Here is a 21404-nt window from a genome sequence, read left to right as displayed (position 1 = left end):
TCCAAGTACTCCGACAATGACATCCCCATCACCACAGGTTAAGAGCCGAGCAAAAGCACGGATCTGTAATCATTGCGGCCGAGGCTTTCGCCGCACAGAACATTTGGAGCGCCATGTGCGAACTCGTAAGCGGCCCCGTTGGAGTCAAGTACCGTGGCGAAACTGACAGGAAGCTGTAGACACCAAAGAGAAGCCGTTCATTTGCTTCTGTGGGTCTGCATTTACTAGGCGCGATCTTCTAAAGCGACATAATCGAATTACACACCAAGATGCCCTCACATCGCCCGATTCACAACCGGCGCTGAAGGCGGATCTTCAAAGACCCCACAGTGTGACACCTGCAGCCGTTCCGCAATACGATGCACCCGCCCGTCCAGTAGGATCAATCCCGGAAGCTTCCCCCGTGCATCAGTGGCCTGCTACCCAGCATGGTCACGTATCATATCTATCACCAAGCCATGGCGGCATGATGCCTAGCCATCCTACTGCTCATTCTGCGCCGGACAATCATCCAGGCATGCATGACCCGGCGATGCTTCAAGCGGCACAATTGCTCCTTCCTGGAGATTATCAGGCCCCTGGTATGAATATGACATTATGCAGATGGGTGGACTTAATTGCTGACAATGTGCCAGCACTACCTTACTTGCCAGAAGATCTCAACCATTTTCAAGAATTCACACACTTTTTAGATTCCATTGGTCTTCCAGCGGAATGGCTCCCTGCCGAAGGCGAAGCCGCCCAAATACAGGATGTTGGCCTTGAGGATGTGCAAAGGCCTCCTCAACCACAAGAGCAATCAAGGCCTCCAAACCCCCGAGAGGAGTCGCGTGGCGACTCTCCTTTCCGGTCATGGCTACCATCAGTGCCGAGGGGCGACCAGAGCTTAACTTCAATTTCGGACACAGGTGAGCTTTACTTTATCTTTGGCAGGTCTGCTTGCCTGACAATACCCAGAACCACCGCATGCCACCAAATCATCGCGATTTAATGTTTCCGAGGATCAACGATTTCGACTTGCTGCTTCCCTCGAGGATTTTCGCAATGTTATTCCCGATTTCACCCTTCCATCTCGCCACACCTTAACACGTTATCTCACATCATACTTTGAAGGGTTTCACCCTCATATCCCTTTTATACACATTCCGACATTTCGTTTCAACGAGTGCTCTCCAGAATTAATATTGGCGATAATGACGATCGGAGCGCAATATCGATTTGAGCACCGGACTGCAGAAAGGATCTTCCATGTATCCAAAGCAGTTTTATATGAGCGCATGTCAAGAGAATCCCAAGCTGCAGCGCAAGGATTCTCAGTGCCTGTAGGAAGGCCTTACTCAGAATCAAGAAAGGATCAGCGGGGCACGCTAGTATCCAGCACCTCGAGGCAGATGGAGGTTATTCGCTGTCTCCTTGTTCTCATGGGCTACGCCACCTGGGAGCGAGCAGGGCTGGTACAGGAGGCACTTCAACTTCAAGCTCAACTGGTTCAAATGCTTCGCGAGGCTAGCTTGACTGAACCATCGTCCGATCCACACGCATTATCCACGGACTGGTACGAATGGGCTGACCAAGAGTCGGTCCGGCGCACCAAACTGATCTCCTTCTGCTTCATACATATCCATAGCATCGCGTATAACGCTTATCCTTCACTTCGGAGTAGCGAAATCCATATGCGACTTCCCTCCTCTACAAAGGAGTGGACGGCAACAAATGCGGCCGAATGGGAAGCTGCTCAACGAGAGAGAGGGCCTCAGCAACTTTTCTTCCAGGATGCATTGACACTTTTGCTTCAGAAATCACGATCAGCAGTACCACTCAATCCTATTCCTTCACCCATAGGAAACTATATTCTTCTTCATGGCCTGCTTCAGCGGATTCATATCGTCAGCGAGCTGTCATTGCCCAATGGAAACCACTCCACTTCTCTTCCAACCGAAGAGTTGAACAAGATCGAGCGGGCTTTACGCTCCTGGACAACGGTTTGGCAACAAGCTCCCGAGTCCAGCCTGGATCCACACAATGCAAACGGCCCTATCCCATTCACATCAAGTGCACTTCTAGGCCTTGCCTATGTTCGATTATCCTTGAACCTCGGCCCGTACCGTCGTCTCGAAACACGAGACCCATTGATCATAGCCTCTGCTCTCTACCGTTCCCCCAAGCCAGAAAGAAGCTATCGCCTCATCCCGGCATTAATATACGCAGCACATGCTCTGAGCATCCCGGTACGCTTGGGAATCGATCACATTGCTCGCAGTCAGGCATTCTTTTGGAGTGTACGTCACTCACTGGCCAGTCTGGAATGTGCTGTATTGTTGAGTAAATGGCTTTTCACGCTTGCTGAAGCCGCCCCGGATCAGGCACTCAGTGGTATGTTCCAACCTCAAGTGGAGAAATTCCATTTATTAACAGTACCACAGAAAATGAAAGTCGAATCCTTCGTTGGACCCAATGTATCGTGGAGGAGGCCTTTTCTTCTATAGATCTGGACGACGAATCCGAGGCCCCGCCTAACTTGGAGCCGGCATCATTAGGAATGGCCGTTTTAAGACTGTGGGCAAGATTATTCAAGCGCAATGCACAATGGCCTTTTATCAACACTCTTGGCCAAAGCTTGGAGAGATACATGGCCATGATTTGATTTATGCACATATCCACCTGGACAGGTACCTGGATCACGTGAACGAATACCCATGTTTCGAATGTTTATGTACAATCATGTCCTAGTATTTGAAAATATTTCAATCAAATAAAATCACTAAATAAAATGATATGAGTTGAAGAAAAAATGTTGATCCGACCACTTAGCAAAATCCTTTCTGTACGCCTTGCCTTCTCGCATTGCATCTTAGCGAAATCATAAATATCACTGTATTTCCTCCCAAAACACTCCCTTGATTTCTTGACTCAATCCAAGTCAAGAAGATGCCCCTCGGCAACATAGGGGGTCTGGGGCTTGGGCACCACCTTTTCTCTTTCCTTGTGATCCTGAGATTTTTGGAGCTCAGCCTGGAACTCCTCAGCTAGGGGCTCTTCAGCTCCCTGGGACTCTTTCTTCAAGTCCTCTTGCTTCTGAAGCTCCTGAGACAGTTTGATCGGCAAGAAAACCCTGGGAATAAAGGACTTATCAAGATTAGCAATTGCATTTCGCACAACATCCGTGGTCGCATCGGTTGCTCTGTTCAAAGTGTCAATATACCCATCCACCTCTTTTGCGCCCCCTTGCGCAAATGCCTGCCATTTCAGCCGGCCCTCAATATCTCGCGGCTCATCTGTAGGCGTAGGTAGCTCTCTGAGGCCTTTTCGGCTGTCTTTGGGTCGATTGAGTTTTGAACCTCGGGAGTATAGAATGGACCTCATGGTTTGTTTGGCCGAGATACGTCCTTGTTTGACTAGGGTATGCGGCGGACGAGAAAATTCGCCATCAATAGCAGCCTTCTCAATACCATCAATCACCTTTTGAATGTCGTCTATCTCTTCGTCCTTGGTTCTTTCAACTACCACCGCATGTTCAGCACAGTCGCAGTGGTGGGAATGGACTTCTTTGCATAATCTGCCACATACGACCCTACAGCATGGCTGGACATGGCTGCATTTAGCCGTACAGATCACTGTTCTGTGGCTGGATCTAATTAGAACTCGTTAGTATGGTTTGACCAACAGGGTTCAGCCTTGCAATTTACCTGTGACATGCCATTGGGCACAGGCGGCCACATTCCAGAGTCTCTCCGCAGTCTTGTTGGCAACCACCGTTCGTATCTTTCCAGTCACCGGGTACTAAAGAAATAATTCAATTAGATGTTAAATCTGAAATTCCGAACAAGGAATATTACCACTGATGTCAATGGAACGGCCGTGTGACTTGCAAGTCAATTTGAAGGCAGTCCCAACACGCTCGTTAGCAGCCATGATGTCGAGAACTTTCTTCCACAGTGGACTGTTAGAGGCGAGAAGAGCTGAGTTCCCGAAAAGAAAATACCCTCTTTTGGCGCGAGACAATGCAACACACACTCGGTTATCCACCCCCAGGAATCCGATTGATTGGGACGAATTGCTTCGAACAAGGGACACTAGAACGATATCGTTCTCTTCTCCCTGGTATGAGTCAACTGTCACCACATTTACTGGCATAATTAGTGCGCTATGCTTGTGGCTCCTCATGAGCTTGTAAAGCAGCTTCCTTTGGCCGTTGTAAAATGTCAGGATAGTGATTTTTCTCCCTGGGGTTCCATTCATGACTAGATAGACGTAGAGCTCGACTATCATGGCCGCTTCCATCTCATTCAGCTTCGAAAAAAGACTGTCACCCTGCTCGGGCCAGCCATGAGTGAAAAAGAACGAGCGTATATTTCCCATTCCGGGAATGAGAGGGTACTCTAGAACAGAGGGATGGTCATGAAGTTCGCCGTAAATCGGATGGAGAAGCTCACGGATTTCCGGAATCATGCGTCGCTGCTCTCGCAACATGACATATGGCATGTTATTCCCAATCAACCTTTCAAACATAGACATGTCCAAGTGGAAAGGCGGTCCAGCCAGGTCGTTCAAGGAGCAGTGGCCCTTTAGCTGTTTATGATCTCCCACGAGAATGAGCTGTTGTACAGACTCGAGACATGCTGCTGTTATAGGGCCTTCGAGGACTTCGGCAGCTTCTTCAATGAGCACAATCTTGGGATTGACGCTGGCTACGAGAGCCCGATACTTGCTTAGACCGGTTGTGGTCATCGCGACCAGCTTGGCGGCGCGAAGAATTTCGGTGTCCACCTCCTGCCTTGTCATTGCAAAGATGTTGGAAGCTTCCTGGTATTTGATTGCAAGCTCTCGGACCTTCTCATTCAATATTTTGATCAGCTCACCGCGGAGATGATTGTAGATGCGACCCCGTAGCTTCGCTTCGATCTTCCCCAGGTCGGGATTCTGTAGGTGATCGTGAATGACTTTTTCAGAAACGGACGTGTTGTCTCGTCCACAGAACTTTGTCTCAAAGGCGACATATCTGCCATTTAGAAACTCTCGGTCACCAGTTTCTGATTCTTGCATGGCCTCATACACTTGGTCATTGTCATCCTCAATAGATCTCGCATGCTCTTCTCCGTATTTCACCCAGAAGGGCGACATCTGGCCTTCGAGCCAGTGTGTGATAGGGTCATCTTCCCCTTTGTCATTCCACCCCGTCAAGAGATTCAACGCGTGTTCGAGGGATTCAACCTGGTCCGATGTCAACAAGCCATATTCGAGAAAGGAAGAAGCACTGATGGGAGTTCCGGATGTCTCTTCCTTCAATGGATCGAAGAGATCAAGAATCTCGGAGGCCAATCTGTCCAGTTCTTTTCTTGAGTTCTTGAAAACTTTATTGAACTTTGGAAGCGGACCAGACATCCTGATGGCGTACAATGATTTTGCGACAATGTCCGCATCACTGCTTCTTCCACCCAAGCGAATGTAATTCTGCTCGGATTTAGAAACCAAAGTGAGAAGCTGGTCCACTGCATGGTTTGTATGAGCGGCGATGACAATCGGGGGATCACGTTTCACCATATTGGACAAAAAAATTTGCAACGCAGCGACTGAGACGTGGGTCTTTCCAGTACCTGGAGGGCCTTGGATGAGAGCAATCCTCTTCGTCAGTATCTCCTTTAGTGCTTGCCACTGAATAGTATTCAGACTCCCCATAGGAGCGGTAGGCAGATCATCGAAGATATTGTACACAGACCTTTCTCCAATAGAGACACCGGCCAATGACTGTAGATCCATAAGCGGATTTCTCACGACATGATCCGCCATGGCGACATTGGGGTCCAAGTGACAGATATACTGGCCCAATGAGAAACTGTGATATATCAGATCTTATGTCCCAAGTCTGAATAGAGTAGATACTCACCTCTCTTTGGCCATCTTTTGTAGAGCAGTCAGGGTATACCGGGAGGCTTCAAAATAGCTGTCTTTAGCCTCGACCATGACCCACTCTTGTTGAAAATCAATGTCAATATCCTTCGGGCGGGCGAAGTAAATGTCAATCTCCGGTGGATACTTGTTCACATTATCCAGGGGCCGTGCTGCCACAGTTGCCACCGCACACTTGGTCGAAAAGGAATCCCTGGCCGGGGATAAGGCGACAAGGGAACCTGCCATAAGACGAGATGAATGGTCCCACATGATCTTCTTGCCAGCACGCTTGGTGGAGAATCGGATTCGAAATGCGATTCCTCGGGGAGCTGCAGTCACACGGACAATGTGTACCTATTTTCACTTGTCAGCAGGAATTCTCCTCAGGAGGTTAGATAATGACATGCCTTCTCGTATACGGATACTTTCTTGGTGTCCTTCATATTGGGGCCATCACGTAGATCAGTCACAGCATCCCGAAGCGGCGCAATAGCATCCTCTCTGAGTAGCTCATAGTGCGTTCTGAGGTATTCTGTTGCAGATGGCCATGGGCCAAAGGGCCTGTTCGATGGCAAAATCACATCGTCTCCCGATTCTGTACCATCGATGCCCATGATCTCATCTCCGGACGGCACTTCAGGCTTGCTGATCCATTGATGACTGGTTGATGGTGTGGTTTCGGACCCAGCCAAATGTTCCTGAATGCTGCAATCGATCAATGGCATTTCACTGAGGGAATCCATGGTAGGTATCTCTCCAAACTTTTGAATGACTTCAACAGGGGGACAGTTGTTAGGCGTGGACGATGATGGCGCAGTCTCATGGCAACAACCCGGGAAGCTCAGACGTATTTCGGAAGAGGCGTGGTCAAGGCTGTAGAAGAGTGTAAAGTGAGAGAATTTGAAAGGAAGGAAGGTTTCATGGAAGCCGATCAAGCAAAGTCACGGAATGTGCAGTCAGGCAGAGAGAGTGGGGTGGAGGGCGTATTAGCTTACACATGTGAGTATGAATACAAATAAGGTTGAGATACTTGATCCTGTGAATGAAGTTTTGAAGTGTCCCCTTATCAACCTTGAATTATAATATCAATTGATGATCTACGGAAATATATGTTGGACATAATTTGCAAACGAAGTGGACCTGTATGCTGTACACACATACGATTCAATAAATCATTCAATACGAGAGGGTCTTTTATTGATTTCTTCTGCTTGCCCACCTGCTTCCATCATCCTTGGTATGCCAAGTTCTATACAGCAGAACCGTTGATTGGTCCGTGCCGCAATTCGACCCTAGCGGGATCTCGATTGTCCGACTCCAATCTTGCACATCCTTTTCAACTCATAACTCGGCTCTCAAAAAGGGCCTTCTCTTCTATCGGCGGGCGCTAAGGTCAATTTGTGGGCGCGGCATGGTGGGTACAAAGGGTGTCAAAGGGTATATTCACTTTCCCCGCATGATGTATTCTTGAAAACTCTAGTCTACAGTAAAACACACATCTAAAAATAGATGATTGGGTTATTTTTGCCTTGATCACTGTGATAAATGGCACTTTTGAATTCTGGATCTTAAAGAATTGGGAAAAAGAAAGCGGGCGACGCTTAAGATGGCCTTGTTTACTCATACGACATTCAGTGGCCAATTTCCCAAACTGAGGCAAGTCTTCTTCGTCTATATCAATTACAAATCTCATTATCTTTTGTTGTAGATGATGATGCCGATCTACCCGACTCCCAACATGATTCGGCGCTACGGCCGGCTCCTTAGTCCTGAACACGTCGGGAATACAAAGCTTCCGTATTCCCTTGCTGATGAAATCCGTATTTCCGGCAGTATTCGTACGGATGGTTGTTGGCAATTGGGCAAAACAGCCTCTGTTGCGGGTCCCTCCTTGGCCTCCGGCCACTTTATCCGACGCTCCCCAATTCCAATGCCTTAATGAGCGTTTCATGAAATGACTGGGTTTTTGATGACTAGATTAACTGAAATCGAATTTCTGGTATCTTTGTTGGTACAAAGTGCTGATGATGAACGAAAAGGTGCAATCCTGGCTCAAAGACACTGTCGGCGCCTATGCCGGGCCAGATGACCAGGCTAGCAACCATGATTCGAGAAGGCTGATTCAGCAAGTTTTTGAGCCCACAGAATGGTATCTTTGATACGAATGTCCATGTTATAGTATGATGAAGATCTAATACTCTATTAGTGATCAGTGCCAACGCAACATAAACGTAAGGACACCATGGGAATCAGCTGAGAAACAATTGCTCAATAACATAAGTCTGATAACAGACCTCCCTTTCAGCTTCAACCATGTCTTCATGACTGTTTCAAGAGGCCTGTTGGTACAAACCCCCGCAGGTCAGCCAGGATAGCAAAGGACCAGCGCCATCGCCAGCTATTGGCATTGGAAGATGAAGTCCAACATTGGTACCCACTGTTCTTTCTCTTAACGATGCTAGCGCAAACTAACGATTGCTCATAGTCCCTTGGATCCCGGCATACAAGATGTATCGGCACGCCTAGATCAGGTTGAAACGAAGTTGGGCAGGATCCTTGCGGCTACATTCCACGACCCTGAAGACTATGAATTGGATTCAAGCAGCAAAAAATATTTGTCCGAGAACAAGGATGATCTGCTGCACTCTACCACCGCATCAACTCCAAACTCCACAGATGAAGATTCAACTCGACACTCGATAGACCAAGTTGAATCCCATGTGAGACGTATCCAACCGACTTGCGAATCAGAGCCCACAACCCCTCCATTCCACCAGTCGAGTCGGACCTTCTATTTTCCCTCTACCCCAGACTCAACTTTCCAGGAATGCAAACCAGCTAATAAACCCACATTTCTCTCTTTTTATGGCATTGAGCCAAATAGAGCCTTGTGGGATGGGTACATGGAGGGCTTTATTGATGAGGTGCATGTTATGTACCCCATCATGCATTTGCCAACGCTCCAGCGACACTACGAGTACTTTTGGAATGACATACTTTCTGTGTCAGTGAAGGATAGAGCCCCGTCTTCCAGAAGGGACCGACTACTTGCCGCGCAAATATTACTCTGCCTGGCCATTGGAAGATGCGCTCAATTTCAGCGATTGAAGGGTGACAAAGAACGACATGATCCTGATTTGAGTCTGTACCATGCTGCTTTAGATCTCTTTGGAGACATGTTCATCAGCTTAGCAGACTGTTTGAACCCACTTGACGTGCCGCAGACTCTCACATTAATGGTATGCATACCCCCTGAAAAATTTTGCACACGAATACCTCTGCTAATAATCAACGGCGACCGATGGTTAGGCTGTGTTTCTCTTCCATTTGGATCTCGCCAAAAAGACAGAGAGTCTTCTAACCCTTGCCGTATCTCACCTCCATCATCTTGGACTTCATCGTGAAAATTTGGTTTTCGAAAACATGACCAGACTTGACAGTGAGATGTGCCGGCGGCTATGGTGGTGTATAGATATCCTGGGTCACAGAATGGTCATTAAAACCGGCCGCTCATTCTCCTTGGTCCACTGAAGTCAAAATCGAACTAGAAATGTTGATTATGATCACTGACTTTGTGTGTTTAACTAATCGCTTTTGGCTTGCTTTATAAAGTGAAACCTACTCGCTAACTAATTTGAATCATAATTTTAAAGTTTTTGGATTTCCAGAAACACCGTAAAAGGACTCTATAGGCGGTCTTCAAATATGGTCCCGATAATCTGGGGCAGCACTTAATCTTTGTTCTGGATACCCTCAAGATGACTGAACTCAGGTTAATAGAATTAATCATGTTCGAACAGGCTAGAGGATGGAACCAAGGGGTCGACGGGCTGTCTTTCATCGGAGTCGGCGTTGACCAGGGGCTTGGAATTGCGTAATATATCTGGGATAATCGGCGCTTCATGCGTGTCGCTAACGCATCACCGGACGGAAATGCGACCCCCGAGGCTCGACTTCCTCCATGCATGATAGCAGCTTTTCTTCTACCTATTGGACTATGCTGGCTGGCATGGACCAATTCGCCTAGCATTCACTGGTACCTATCATTGCTACTGCATCATTTGGCTGCGGGCTCATCATCCTGTTTTTGGTCACGATCAACTATCTCATGGACGCAAACACAATTTATGCAGCCTCAGTAATGGCGGCGAATACAATTCTGCGCTCTTTGTTGGGTTTTGCGTTTCTCATGTTTACTCGGCAGATGTACGCCAATCTCGGACTACATTGGGCAACTATGATTCCAGCTTTCATCACTATTCTTTGCTTTCCAATTCTGTTTTTGTTTTATAGATATGGAGGTTCCATTCGTGCCCCGGTGCAAGTATGCCGCTCAGACTGCAGAGATGATGGAGAAAGTTCGCCAGGCTGAGCATTTACGAGAGAAAGAAGGACCTGATCTTGTGAGAAAATCAGGGCATTCGTCAGCTTGACCTAACTATTTCATCTTTCATCTTTCACATCCATATTTCCGATTTGATATGGTCTAAGATGAGTGATAAATGCGAGGCGAATAACGAAAGCCCAAAGTCTCACAAGAATAGTATTTATTGTCCTATGGGCTCCACTCATTTATTTGAATTAAATGCTATTCAAAGGAATGATGATTTTTGTTGTTGTAAAAATGAATCCTTCAGACTATAACTATATTTAAGAAAAAGATCAATTGATTAGAAGTTGACTTGATGCTTTGTGCCTATTTATAGAAGAATGCCGTTCTATGGTTCGCCATGGATAGGGGACTTCGTCTATTATCCCTAATTATTATCCCAATAGGCATAACTAGAGGTCTTAAAAAGCCCGTGGGTACCTGAGTTTACCTTAATACAGATCACCCAGAGCAAAACGGTCGCTTATGTAATGCTCACTGATTGGGTCAGTGCGCTCAGGGCCGTGCTCAACTCTACTCAATGAGCAAAAAGCGGCAAGGGGTGAGCACTAATCTGGAAAGAGGAAACCCAAGAACTGGGACAGGAAATGCTCTACCTAGGTCTAGTAGAGATTCTCACTATACCTGGGGACAACTATATTTCCCACTGGAGCTATGCCGTCCATTGACGAGGACGAAGACCGTGACTTGGCGGGTAGGTGCTCCTGCTCATCCAGCTCTCCCAGATTAGGCGTATAGCTGACAATTTCTTCCTTGGACTTTCTAGGTTCCCAAGATGGAAGCAGCGATAACGAAAACGAAATTGACGACAACATGCGCGACATTGACGACGGAGACGGCGACGGAGACGGGGATGGAGATGGGGACGACAATGACAATGACAATGACAACGACAACGACAACGACAATGACAATGAGCAAGATGGTGATGCGGACGGAGATCAAGACCCCGACAGCCCTTCGAATGCAAGCCAAGCGTCAGAGGGCGCGGGTCTAGCGCAACAAGATCAAGATTCTGGAAACGGGGATACCAACATGGCGGACTCCTTCTCCATTTACCACCCCAGTGTGCGCCCCGAGTGCTTAACAGCTCAAACCTACGATATCGTCCCTACCACCGCCGCACCCCATAGCACCTCCATCAATGCGATCACCTCGACAGCTGATATGCGCTGGGTCTTTACTGGGGGGTCAGATGGATACACACGGAAATTCAACTGGGCGGATTCGATCAATAGCAAGCTTATGTTGACTGTGGCGCAAAGACACCCATTCGTGGATAGTGTTGTGAAAGCCGGGGTGTTGATGACATACTGGGAGAATATGGATGGAAATAGTTTGTCACCGGTCTACTCGCTGGCATGCCAGAGTGAAGGCATGTGGCTCCTCTCCGGGTTGGAGTCCGGTGCTATTCGGCTACAGACTTTGCGTCATGACGAAGGCAGGGAGATTATTCAATTACGACAGCATACTTCTGCAGTTTCATGCTTAAGCTTGACGTCGGATGAAAAATCACTTCTCTCGGGAAGTTGGGATAAGCGTGTATTTGACTGGGATCTGAACACAGGACAAGCCCGTCGTGCATTCGGTGGAAGTGCAGCACAAATCTCTACGGTACAAATCCGACCGGAGTCTAGTCTACCTATCCCACAAGATACAGCGGAGCCTTACCTGACAAATGGCACCTACTCGTCAAATTATCAGGCCAGGGACACCGACACATTCAATTTCAATACCGCCACGGAGGATGCTGGAGATCCAGGTGCCGCTGAAAACCCGCAGGCGGGATCACCAGCGGATTCCCTTTTCGGTGGGGCGGACTCATTATTCGGCGATGGAGATGGGGCTGCAGATGGAGGGGAGCCATCTGGAGGTGTGTTTGGAGTGGACGAAGATGACGAATTTGGTAAGGCGATGGTCAATGGCCTCGCCGATGCAGATGCTCCTGGAGAGATCGATACCGACGTCCTAGAGCAAACCAACCACCAACCAGATGCTCCTGCGGAGCAAGATACCGATGGTCCACCGCTAACCAATGGGCATATCGACACGGATATGTCAGGTACAGAGGTACATCCACTCACCAATGGTAATGCCAGAGCAGAAGAGCTTGAATCGTTCCCGGAAGATGCACCACAGACAATGCCGTCAGAGCAACAAGGATCCACTACGGACACTACATTTCTGGCAGCATCTATGGATGGAACAATCCGGGTGTGGGATAGACGCCAACCTGACCCTGTTGCTCGGATTACTCCCCGCAATGTTCCTCCATGGTGTATGAATGCTTGCTGGTCTCCAGATGGAAATTATATTTATGCCGGGCGACGAAACGGCACCGTCGAAGAGTATAGCTTGCACAAAGGTCTTCGCGAAGCGGAGCGTTCTTTCAAGTTTCCTCAAGGAAGTGGTCCAGTAACGGCACTCAGGGCCATGCCAAATGGCCGTCATCTAGTCTGGTAAGTTGACTTTTAGACACAAGGCCATGGACACAAGGCCATTCTGACATATCACAGTGCTTCCCATGATATTCTCCGTCTATATGACTTGCAACATGACCAGACCTCTCGACACTCAACAACTCCGTTTTTGATTATTCCAGGTCACCGGACCGGTACCATCTCTCAATTATACCTTGATAATGCGTGTCGATTTATGATCTCTACCAGTGGTAACCGTGGTTGGGAAGGTAACTCCACAGAAGTTCTACTTGGCTACGAGATTGGAGTTCCCCAATGACGGGTCTGATTTTGCTCCGAATTGAGCGTCAATGAATGTACCTAATGACTCGGAGCGGGTGTCCTGCCCTGTCTGGGATCGACAGCACAAGAATATTGTAAAATAACAACCTCTGATCTCTCCCTTCTTATTTTCCAGGAAACCCCGGGTCGTTCAATGTGACATGACGCATAAACTTATCATTAAAGGCGCAAATTCCATGTTCTAACGCCGATTATGTACAACACGCAAGGTATAAACTAAAAAATCGATCATTGCTCGTCACGGTAGGAAACATCGTCCAAGTCCAAACCTTCGCAGACATCACGCCTTTGCGCCCGCCAAGATTGATAATACGAGCTTTGCTCCAACTCATACCCTGGACGATCACTTTCAAAGTAGATATAAGCTGGTGGTTCAACGACTTCACCCTCGTCTTGAGAAATGATCTTCTCCGAACCCCGAACAAGAGCTTGAAACTCGGGCAGGTTGGAGCTGGGCACATGCGTCCGAGCTTGAACATTTCCGCTTCCGACATTATTCACCGTTATCAAATAGACAGGGGGCAAGTTGGCATCGCGGTCTGGACGAAGAGTCATCGGCGTCCACGCCAAATTATCGTAGGAATCAGGACGGCTTTGGTCATACACAAGTGGCAATGCTTGCGACAAAAGGATATCGTCTAGTTTCCTTGTGTCCAGAATCATACCACGTGATGGCAGATACAATACACTGTCGTATTGCATAAATTGAATTTGGCCTAATCGTAGTAATTTGGTGTCTGTTGTCGAATAGCCCTTTGACGACGCTGCCGTCATGTCAATTGGCAGGAGCCAGATACCATATTTTCTACTGGCATCGCGTAGAAAGGATAGGGCCGTCATAGCAGGCTTGCCAAGTTCTTTCGCCGACATTCGGTCCCATTCCTCGGGATACATGAACAGTCGGTCCTGGATGGCACTGCCGTTGAGAGCAAGTTGTTTGAAGAAAAGAATAGAGGAGCAGATGTCAGAAGGGTCTGGACTAGCAAGCAATTGTAGATATGCGTAGTTTCCCCCTGAGCTTGGACGGGGATCTCCAGCCCCTAAATCTAGATCTGATAAACCGCGTTTTTGTGCGGGACTCTGGAATGTGGATCCTCTTCCATGGGGTACTGGTGGACGCAAAGCATGCTGAATGTTCTTCACTGATTGTTGTTGGACCACGTAACCCGCCAAAAATAGCATCAGCGAGAAGATGCAGATTACCCCAAACGACACGATGGCGGAGACCGTTGATGAAGTAAGGAGAACCATGGCCTAGATGTTGACATGGGAAGAATGTGATTGAGATTTAGACAGAATAGAGATCACACTGCATACATGTCTGGGCCCTGAGACCCTTGATTTTTGTGGTCCTTGGCTCCACGTCTCCCTGTTTCATGACATCAATATATTGTTTACTGGTTGGCCGCGCGACTATCGATAAGCCTCGCTCTTGGCAGGCGTTCTGCCGCTTTTCACCTCCTTCTCTTGATCCGTAGATCCTTCCAAGCTCTACTCCACATTTCGACGTCCACATCGCTATGGCACAATCTCATCGCGCTGATGCCAGTCAGTTCCTCGACAATCGAGGATACAGCGGTCCGCTTGTGCGCGGCGTCAACCCCGTCACCCTCTTCGAAAAAGCCGTGCGCGACCGCATCACAGATTCATACTACTGGAAGGAACAGTGTTTCGGTTTGAACGCTGCCACCTTTTGCGATCGCGCCACCGAGTTAACCTTTATCGGTGGTACATACGGTGTCTCTGAAAAGCCTTCGCCATTTCTATGCCTTGCCTTTAAGCTCTTACAACTCAATCCCGAACGAGACGTCATCCTCGAATACCTCAACTTCAGTGATCCCGGAAGCGACGATGAGGGCGACGGTCAAAGCGGGGTGTTAAAGGCTCGTGGAGACTTTAAATATCTGCGTGCATTAGCAGCATTTTATGTGCGACTTACCTTTGACGCTGTCGACGTCTACAAGACCCTAGAGCCGCTACTTCTTGACTATCGGAAATTAAAGCGACGAGTGCGCGACTCATTCACATTGTCATATATGGATCAATTCGTTGATGACCTTCTCACAAAAGACCGTATCTGTGGTACGAGTCTCTGGAAGCTGCCACCACGTTCACAATTGGAAGACTTGGAGTTGTTGGATGAGCGGATCAGTCCCTTGGCGGATGAGCTAGAGGAGCTCGACCAGGACCAAGATAGTCAGCACGAAAAGGAAGACCGAGATGATTCCGATCGCAGTGACGGTGAAATTTCGAACTCGAAGGATGACTGAAGCGTTAGCCCTTTTCACATGCCTGCCCAGTGTTCGGATTGTCAACCCAATTATACCCCCGACATCAACGAATACTGCTTGAGGAGGAACATATGGATGTTGATCATGACATCGTCAGCCCCGGATTACCTCCAATCTCCACCGCAATTTGTTAAGGAAATGGCTACGGAGGCTTTCCACACGGTCACCATCGATGGATGCCCTTTTGTGTATTCATCAAGCAGAAGGGGTTTGCATCTAATGATTTCGAGTCACGATGCGTGTCTCAGAAATTGCATCTATCCGGAATATACCCCTCAAATGTATCATAGATCAACGAAGCCTCACAGATTAAATTAACATGAAAAATGTGCTGCAATCAACATTTCACTTGAAGCCCTGTTGGCGATGCCACTTTTCCTCCCAGCCTTTAAACCACGGACTATCATCCAGGGTCCCAACCTCCCAGCCCTTCGGAATAAGACCTGCCTCCTCCTGTTCCTTTGCCCACTCCTCAAGCTTGGGTAGAACGACATGCTGAACATGCCATACTCCCTTGTACTTCATCAGGTTCTCCTTTCCTTCTTTCAACACTTTTGCTACCAGAGACGGTACACCAGGTTCATCACGAAACTCGGATACTGGCGTGAACACCGCCTTGAAATTGAAAACAACCGATGCTGACAAGGGGAGACGGCGGAGCGTCTGCCAGTCCACACGCAAATTGCAATCATCGAGACTCAAATTAGGATCCTGCGATAGCCGAAGAGCCGCATGTGGGTCACCCGGCGGCATGTACAGCGGCTCCCCCACTTCCAGACCCCATGAACCTCGTTGAATAGGCTTATCAGTTGGCATTTTGACGAAATATCTGTATTGCAATCAGCTTGGCCAAAACTATACATATAACAACATCTTACCGGTCCATTGAAAATTGCATTTTCTCTTTGTAATCCGGGATATCAACATGGATTTGATGTAGTTGCTTGTCAATCTTGGAGGCAACATTCCACCCCATAGCTGAGCAAATCACCGCTGCGCGCAGGACATAGTAGCCTGTCTTTTCATCTCGTAGCATAAGTCCAAAGTCTTCAGGAACGTTATCCAAGAGAATCTCCAATGGGTGTTTGCTCCTGATATCTTGCTCCGTGGACAAAATTCTGTTTTGCAGTATTCGTCCATCAACGAGAGTGAAGTACTGCGGATAACGGGTGCAAATGAACTGAATCACCATCTCTAACAACTCCTTGCATGCCAGCTCGGAGCCAGGCCTTGCATCGAGAACTGCCTTGCCGTACTTGGCGTACAATTCTTTGCGCTGCGCGATGCGATCTTTGTATGTGCTTTCAAGTTCGATCCACCAGTCGGGTTCCAGCTTAGTCAAGGCTATTTCAGATGAGCACGTTTCTTTCTGGGTTATGCTTCACGTACACATGGTTTGATGATAATTCCATCGGAACGGCCGATAAGGTCTGGCCTTTGCTTTCTCAATATCATGCTCGGGGTAAGGAATAGGAAGTGGAACCCCACTGAGTGTCGCATAATCAGGGAAATCTCCCAAAGCTTTCACTTCGCTTACCGAGAATCCAGTCGGTGTGTACATTTCGCCTGGGCTTTTCATAAAGTCGGCAGTCATGGGTAGAATATTTTGGCGCACTTCGGCTTCGTCGATCTCGCGCCAGCGGAAAGTGATTTCTTTCAGCTGAAGAAGTGAATCTCTACGTTGTGGGGGGAGGTTGTAGCTTGTGGGCGATATGTCGCTGGTGGCATTTTTCTTCTCGGGTGTGATTGTCGAGTCTTTGCGGCCGCGAAGGGATATTATGTTCCGGAAGAACTTGCTTGATAACTGATAGAGGATTGAGTAGGCTGCGACGCTAGCTAGAAGGACCAGACCAGCCTTCCAGGCGCTTTCTGGGCTTGTCGGGAGCTGCATGGTGGCTTAATCCATGCGAGGTAAGGGAATGTGAGTGGTTGTTCGTTTCCAGTGGGCTTGTGCATTGGGCAATAGTGCTTTACTCTTTACTAGATGAGTGGCAATGAAGCTACTATTTAACAAAAATAAAAATCTGGAGGATACTACGATGCACTCAAGCCCTGATTCAGGAAGCGGGGAAGCTCACATCCATTCAGAATGGGGGAATCCGCATCGAATAACCTCTTTAGTTGCTGTTTAGCGACTAAACGTACACTCTTCATATGACAATGTGTACCACGGAGAATTGGAAGGGCTTATCTAGCTCTTATCTCACTTTTTTGTTATGATCTTGGACGTAACATTGATCTACTTTGCATGCCAGCATGTCACCCAGGTAACTCATCTGAGCTTCGGGAAAACGTATTAATAAAAGAACATTTGACAGCAGCAAATCTGCAGATCAATAATTCAATATATTCGTTACAGCTGTTCTAGTCCCTAATGAGTATTGAGGATTGGAAAAAGTATTACATATCGATAAGAATCTGGACTGACGGGCTTGGCTTCCTAAAAGGGTTAAAACTTCCCCGGTCTGTTAAACTAGAAAACACACCCATTATAGAAATTTGCTCTATGGCTCTCACACACCGCTCTTGGTTACATTTGACATCGCCAATCTTTTTTTCGAAATATTGGGATTCATACAGACGGATCAAGTACGTCGTAGTGCACTTGTATATAGTTGGAAATCCAGAATACAACGAAAAGTCACCCAAAGGTCGGAGCTACTAGCCATAAAAGATTCCATATAATGAAAACCTTATATTCGCTTTACTAAAAAACCAACATTGCTAGCTGGAAAATCGTTTCAAGGTTACTACATAAACCGAACTGTACAACTTCACTCTTCCAGTCTCCTTCGTTTTCTATAAAAGGCCATTGCAATTTTACAAGAAGAAAAAGTTCTTGAGAAGGTTGAAACCATTAATTGTGGTGCATGGAGAAAACATTGGACTTGAAAATTAAAGAACTTGAACTCTCCTGGGGGATTACAAAGTGGTCTGGTAAGTTCTCTTGTAAAGCAACTGTTGTTGGAAGTCGTGGCTCGGCTGCTCAAGAGACTCCTGAATTCGGCTGTCCAAGATGTTGTTGGAAGTCCCCGTTTCACTCGCCAATCTGTACAACATAGTTCGGAACACCAGGTCGTGAATTTACTAACCGTTTTTGACACAATCAGAAGGAAGATCGGTGAAACCGGAGCGCACTACGGATCCGGCGCTGGTGGCATCGGCCGAGCAGGCCGCCATCACCACTCGGCTGCTGGCTCGCATCGACGAGCATGGCGCCGAGTTGGCGGTTTCACAGGCCGCAGGAAGTCAACTTCCTTCACACTCCGAAGACACCCCGATGGGTGGTTTGGAGAACCAGCCGCCGTCCGTAGATGCAGAGGAGGAGGAGGAGGCCCCAGAGGGGGTGCGCGACAAAGGACAAGGTCGCGCCCAGTGGTGGTTGCGTGTTGTTTCTTTTTTTTTGTACTTTTTACCCCGTCGACACAAAGTCCGGGGTTTAGTTTTAGATGTATTTTTTAGAATTCTTATACCCAGTGGCTTCGGCCCTTTTTATTTATTGAATGCTGTTCACCTGTTCCATTGTAAATCAATGCTTTGAGATCATGAGGAGCTGAGCGTTCAGGAGAGGGGTGGTGTGCAACTCCACTCTTCCAGTCTCCTTGTTTCCCAGAAAAGGCCTTTACAGTTCTACAAGAAACAAAAGATCTTGAGAAGGTTGAAAACATCAATTGTGGTGCACGGAGAAAAATATTGGCGATTCCCTTACTTTAGACTTGGACATTAGTCAACTTATCCCTCTCCTTCATTCCAAGCTCACAACAGAATTTGAACTCTCATAGTCACTTTGGTAGTTCTTTTCTTACTATCTGATGTCTCTGCAGCTGTCTGATCTTCTGCTTAGAGCTCGTGGATGTTCCCACCAAGCGACAGTGGTCCTTTCTTTGTCATAATGGTAAGCACCTCAAATAGAACATCAGCAGCAGCCATCGTGGTGAGCTCGGCATTGCTGTCGTAGGCCGGGGCCACTTCTACGATGTCAGCACCGATGAAGTTGATTCCATCGAGGCCTCTGATAATCGTTCGAAGCTCACGGGTGGACCATCCGCCCGTCTCGGGGGTGCCAGTTGCAGGCGCGACTAATTCAATGTCAGTAGCTGACTCCAAATTCGATATATCCCTTGTGCGGTAGATAACATACAGGCAGGATCAATTGAGTCAATATCGATGGAGAGGTACACGGGGTTCTCGGTGCCAACGCGGTCTCGGATTTTGTTGATAATGCCGTCGGTGCCTAGACGAACATATTAGAAGAATCATTGGCTCATGGCAGAGCTTTGGGACGTACCAATTGTATCGATATCTCTCGCTTCGACGATTTCAAATCCACAGTAGCCGTCATTTTCATAGTCAGAGGGTCCCGACAGAGTCGTTCTGATTCCAGCATGAATGTTGGTATCGTTCTTCAACAGGCCTTCCATGGCAGCATGGTAAAAGTAGGTTCCATGATTAATGGCAGCGATCTCACTAGGAGATCCACCAAATACCTTTGGTTTCCAAGTGTCGCTGCATATGATACTAATCAGTACGGGGGGTTCGAATTGAATTTGGGGGAACTTGCAGGTGCGAGTCGAAGTGAATTACCGAAACCGGTCCATAAGCTCTGTTGATACTTCGCAGCAGAGGCAGAGTGATGGTGTGATCTCCTCCGAGCGTGATGACACGAGGAAGCGTCTTTCCAGCCAGAGAAAGGCCTGACTTATCAGCGTCAGTGTAAGGTCGGCGCATCAACACGCTGTTGTGTCCCTCTTCGATTTGTTGAATCGCCCACTGATTATCGTATCTATCATGAAAAAGTACCCGTAAGATTCATTGAAACTTTGTGCATTTAGAATGTACTCAAAGCTTGGGGTTACGACTCACGAGGACACGGGAATGTCGCCACAGTCAAGAATCTTCATTTCGCCAGAGAACGGATTCGCTTTCAGCGGGACATTATAGCCGCCGCTGAAACACGGAATGTCAGCATCTACCCTATGTCCTCTTGTCATGAAGGGTGACGTACTAAAGATTGAGACGACGAGACCCTTGTCTGATGCCACTAGGACCAAATCGTGCACCGGGTCGATACGAGGTTCCAGTATCGAAAGGAGCACCTAAGAAAGCAATATCGTACTTCACGTCATCGGTGGACAGGCATGGCGAGTAAGGCAATCGACCGAAGGTAGTGATTCCCGAAAATACCGAGTCGGCCTAGCAAAGAGTGTTAAATATCTGTTAGCTTTCATTTTGAAGCGCCAAGGTGAGGAAAACTTGTTCTGAATACCTGAGTACCCCCATCACCTGGTAGAGTGTTATGCCAGAAGTCTTCAAGCTGTTTATGAGGACCGGCCATGGGAGTTTGGCCATGGTCTCCATGGGCCGCGGACAGGATTGGCAGGGCCAGAAGTCCTACAATTGATTTGAACATTGGAGGAAAGATAATAATGGCACCTGGGAGTAGAAGTATTGACAATATTGGAGGTTTCAAGAGCCTTGATCACTGTTGAATTCCCAAAAAGTTTCCCAAGCTCACTGTTGCACCAGGGGACTGAACAAACTATATAAATAAAACTGAAGCAGTAACTAGAGCGAACCAATCTGCAGATGTCAATTTAAAAATTGAATAGTCTATGGATCAACTACCTATTGAGACATGCCCACTGACAGCCAACTCTTTCCTGGCGTATACAATAACATGAGAATTACATCACCTTCTACTCCGTATCTCTACCAATTATGCCCTATTTGGTGTTAGCACATTGGATGAATGACCTTTTTCTTCAACTCTGTTTGCCTTCCCAATTTAGAAAATTCGCGTCAGATCGGGGTACTTGGGAATCGACTGGATGCCATAGATGCCATCATATGCAAGACGAGTAGGCAAGCAATCCCAAAAAGGAAGTTCTTGGTAGAATGGCAAGGGCTGGCCTTATGTATAACACGGGAGGAAAGATAAGGGTTAGGGTGGTTGGGGTGGGGCCAATAAGGGGAAGATTTTTTATCAGCTTGACAACGTGCAAAAAGCCACTCCGACAACGGACAAGAGGGATGTGGATCGAAACCCCGCAAGAAATATCTTTATTTTTGATT

At 47.6% G+C, this 21404-nt stretch overlaps 8 protein-coding genes across 8 annotated transcripts; 4 read left to right on the top strand and 4 right to left on the bottom strand.

The window, feature by feature from the left end:
* Nucleotides 1–16: 16 nt before the first annotated feature.
* Nucleotides 17–2644, top strand: N7520_010514 (C2H2-type zinc finger protein; the record flags this gene model as incomplete). Its single annotated transcript, XM_057144447.1, has 5 exons — nt 17–125; nt 180–581; nt 636–908; nt 958–2373; nt 2424–2644. 5 exons carry the CDS (start codon nt 17–19, stop codon nt 2642–2644), a joined length of 2421 nt encoding a protein of 806 aa, XP_056990201.1.
* A 266-nt stretch (nt 2645–2910) lies between these two features.
* Nucleotides 2911–6632, bottom strand: N7520_010513 (uncharacterized protein; the record flags this gene model as incomplete). Its single annotated transcript, XM_057144446.1, has 5 exons — nt 2911–3631; nt 3687–3780; nt 3837–5833; nt 5885–6243; nt 6297–6632. 5 exons carry the CDS (start codon nt 6630–6632, stop codon nt 2911–2913), a joined length of 3507 nt encoding a protein of 1168 aa, XP_056990200.1.
* Nucleotides 6633–10933: 4301 nt separating this feature from the next.
* N7520_010512 (WD40 repeat domain-containing protein) lies at nt 10934–13018 on the top strand (the record flags this gene model as incomplete). Its single annotated transcript, XM_057144445.1, has 3 exons — nt 10934–10973; nt 11046–12738; nt 12796–13018. The coding sequence occupies 3 exons, from the start codon at nt 10934–10936 to the stop codon at nt 13016–13018; spliced, it is 1956 nt and encodes a 651-aa protein (XP_056990199.1).
* Nucleotides 13019–13269: 251 nt separating this feature from the next.
* N7520_010511 (uncharacterized protein) lies at nt 13270–14292 on the bottom strand (the record flags this gene model as incomplete). Its single annotated transcript, XM_057144444.1, has 1 exon — nt 13270–14292. The coding sequence occupies one exon, from the start codon at nt 14290–14292 to the stop codon at nt 13270–13272; it is 1023 nt and encodes a 340-aa protein (XP_056990198.1).
* A 269-nt stretch (nt 14293–14561) lies between these two features.
* On the top strand, nt 14562–15311 carry N7520_010510 (PRP38 family protein; the record flags this gene model as incomplete). Its single annotated transcript, XM_057144443.1, has 1 exon — nt 14562–15311. One exon carries the CDS (start codon nt 14562–14564, stop codon nt 15309–15311), a length of 750 nt encoding a protein of 249 aa, XP_056990197.1.
* Nucleotides 15312–15677: 366 nt separating this feature from the next.
* N7520_010509 (heme-dependent oxidative N-demethylase family protein) lies at nt 15678–17223 on the bottom strand (the record flags this gene model as incomplete). The annotated part of the gene is made up of 3 exons (XM_057144442.1): nt 15678–16161; nt 16211–16676; nt 16722–17223. The coding sequence occupies 3 exons, from the start codon at nt 17221–17223 to the stop codon at nt 15678–15680; spliced, it is 1452 nt and encodes a 483-aa protein (XP_056990196.1).
* A 1125-nt stretch (nt 17224–18348) lies between these two features.
* N7520_010508 (uncharacterized protein) lies at nt 18349–18775 on the top strand (the record flags this gene model as incomplete). The annotated part of the gene is made up of 3 exons (XM_057144441.1): nt 18349–18410; nt 18450–18723; nt 18764–18775. 3 exons carry the CDS (start codon nt 18349–18351, stop codon nt 18773–18775), a joined length of 348 nt encoding a protein of 115 aa, XP_056990195.1.
* Nucleotides 18776–19172: 397 nt separating this feature from the next.
* Nucleotides 19173–20742, bottom strand: N7520_010507 (agmatinase; the record flags this gene model as incomplete). The annotated part of the gene is made up of 7 exons (XM_057144440.1): nt 19173–19411; nt 19474–19566; nt 19621–19819; nt 19917–20115; nt 20196–20279; nt 20338–20525; nt 20599–20742. 7 exons carry the CDS (start codon nt 20740–20742, stop codon nt 19173–19175), a joined length of 1146 nt encoding a protein of 381 aa, XP_056990194.1.
* Nucleotides 20743–21404: the final 662 nt, after the last annotated feature.

The sequence above is a fragment of the Penicillium odoratum genome (assembly GCF_028828045.1).
Source record: "Penicillium odoratum strain IBT 22623 chromosome Unknown utg000008l_segment0_segment0, whole genome shotgun sequence".
NCBI lineage: Eukaryota > Fungi > Ascomycota > Eurotiomycetes > Eurotiales > Aspergillaceae > Penicillium > Penicillium odoratum.
This window is presented reverse-complemented; position numbering and strand designations above follow the sequence as displayed.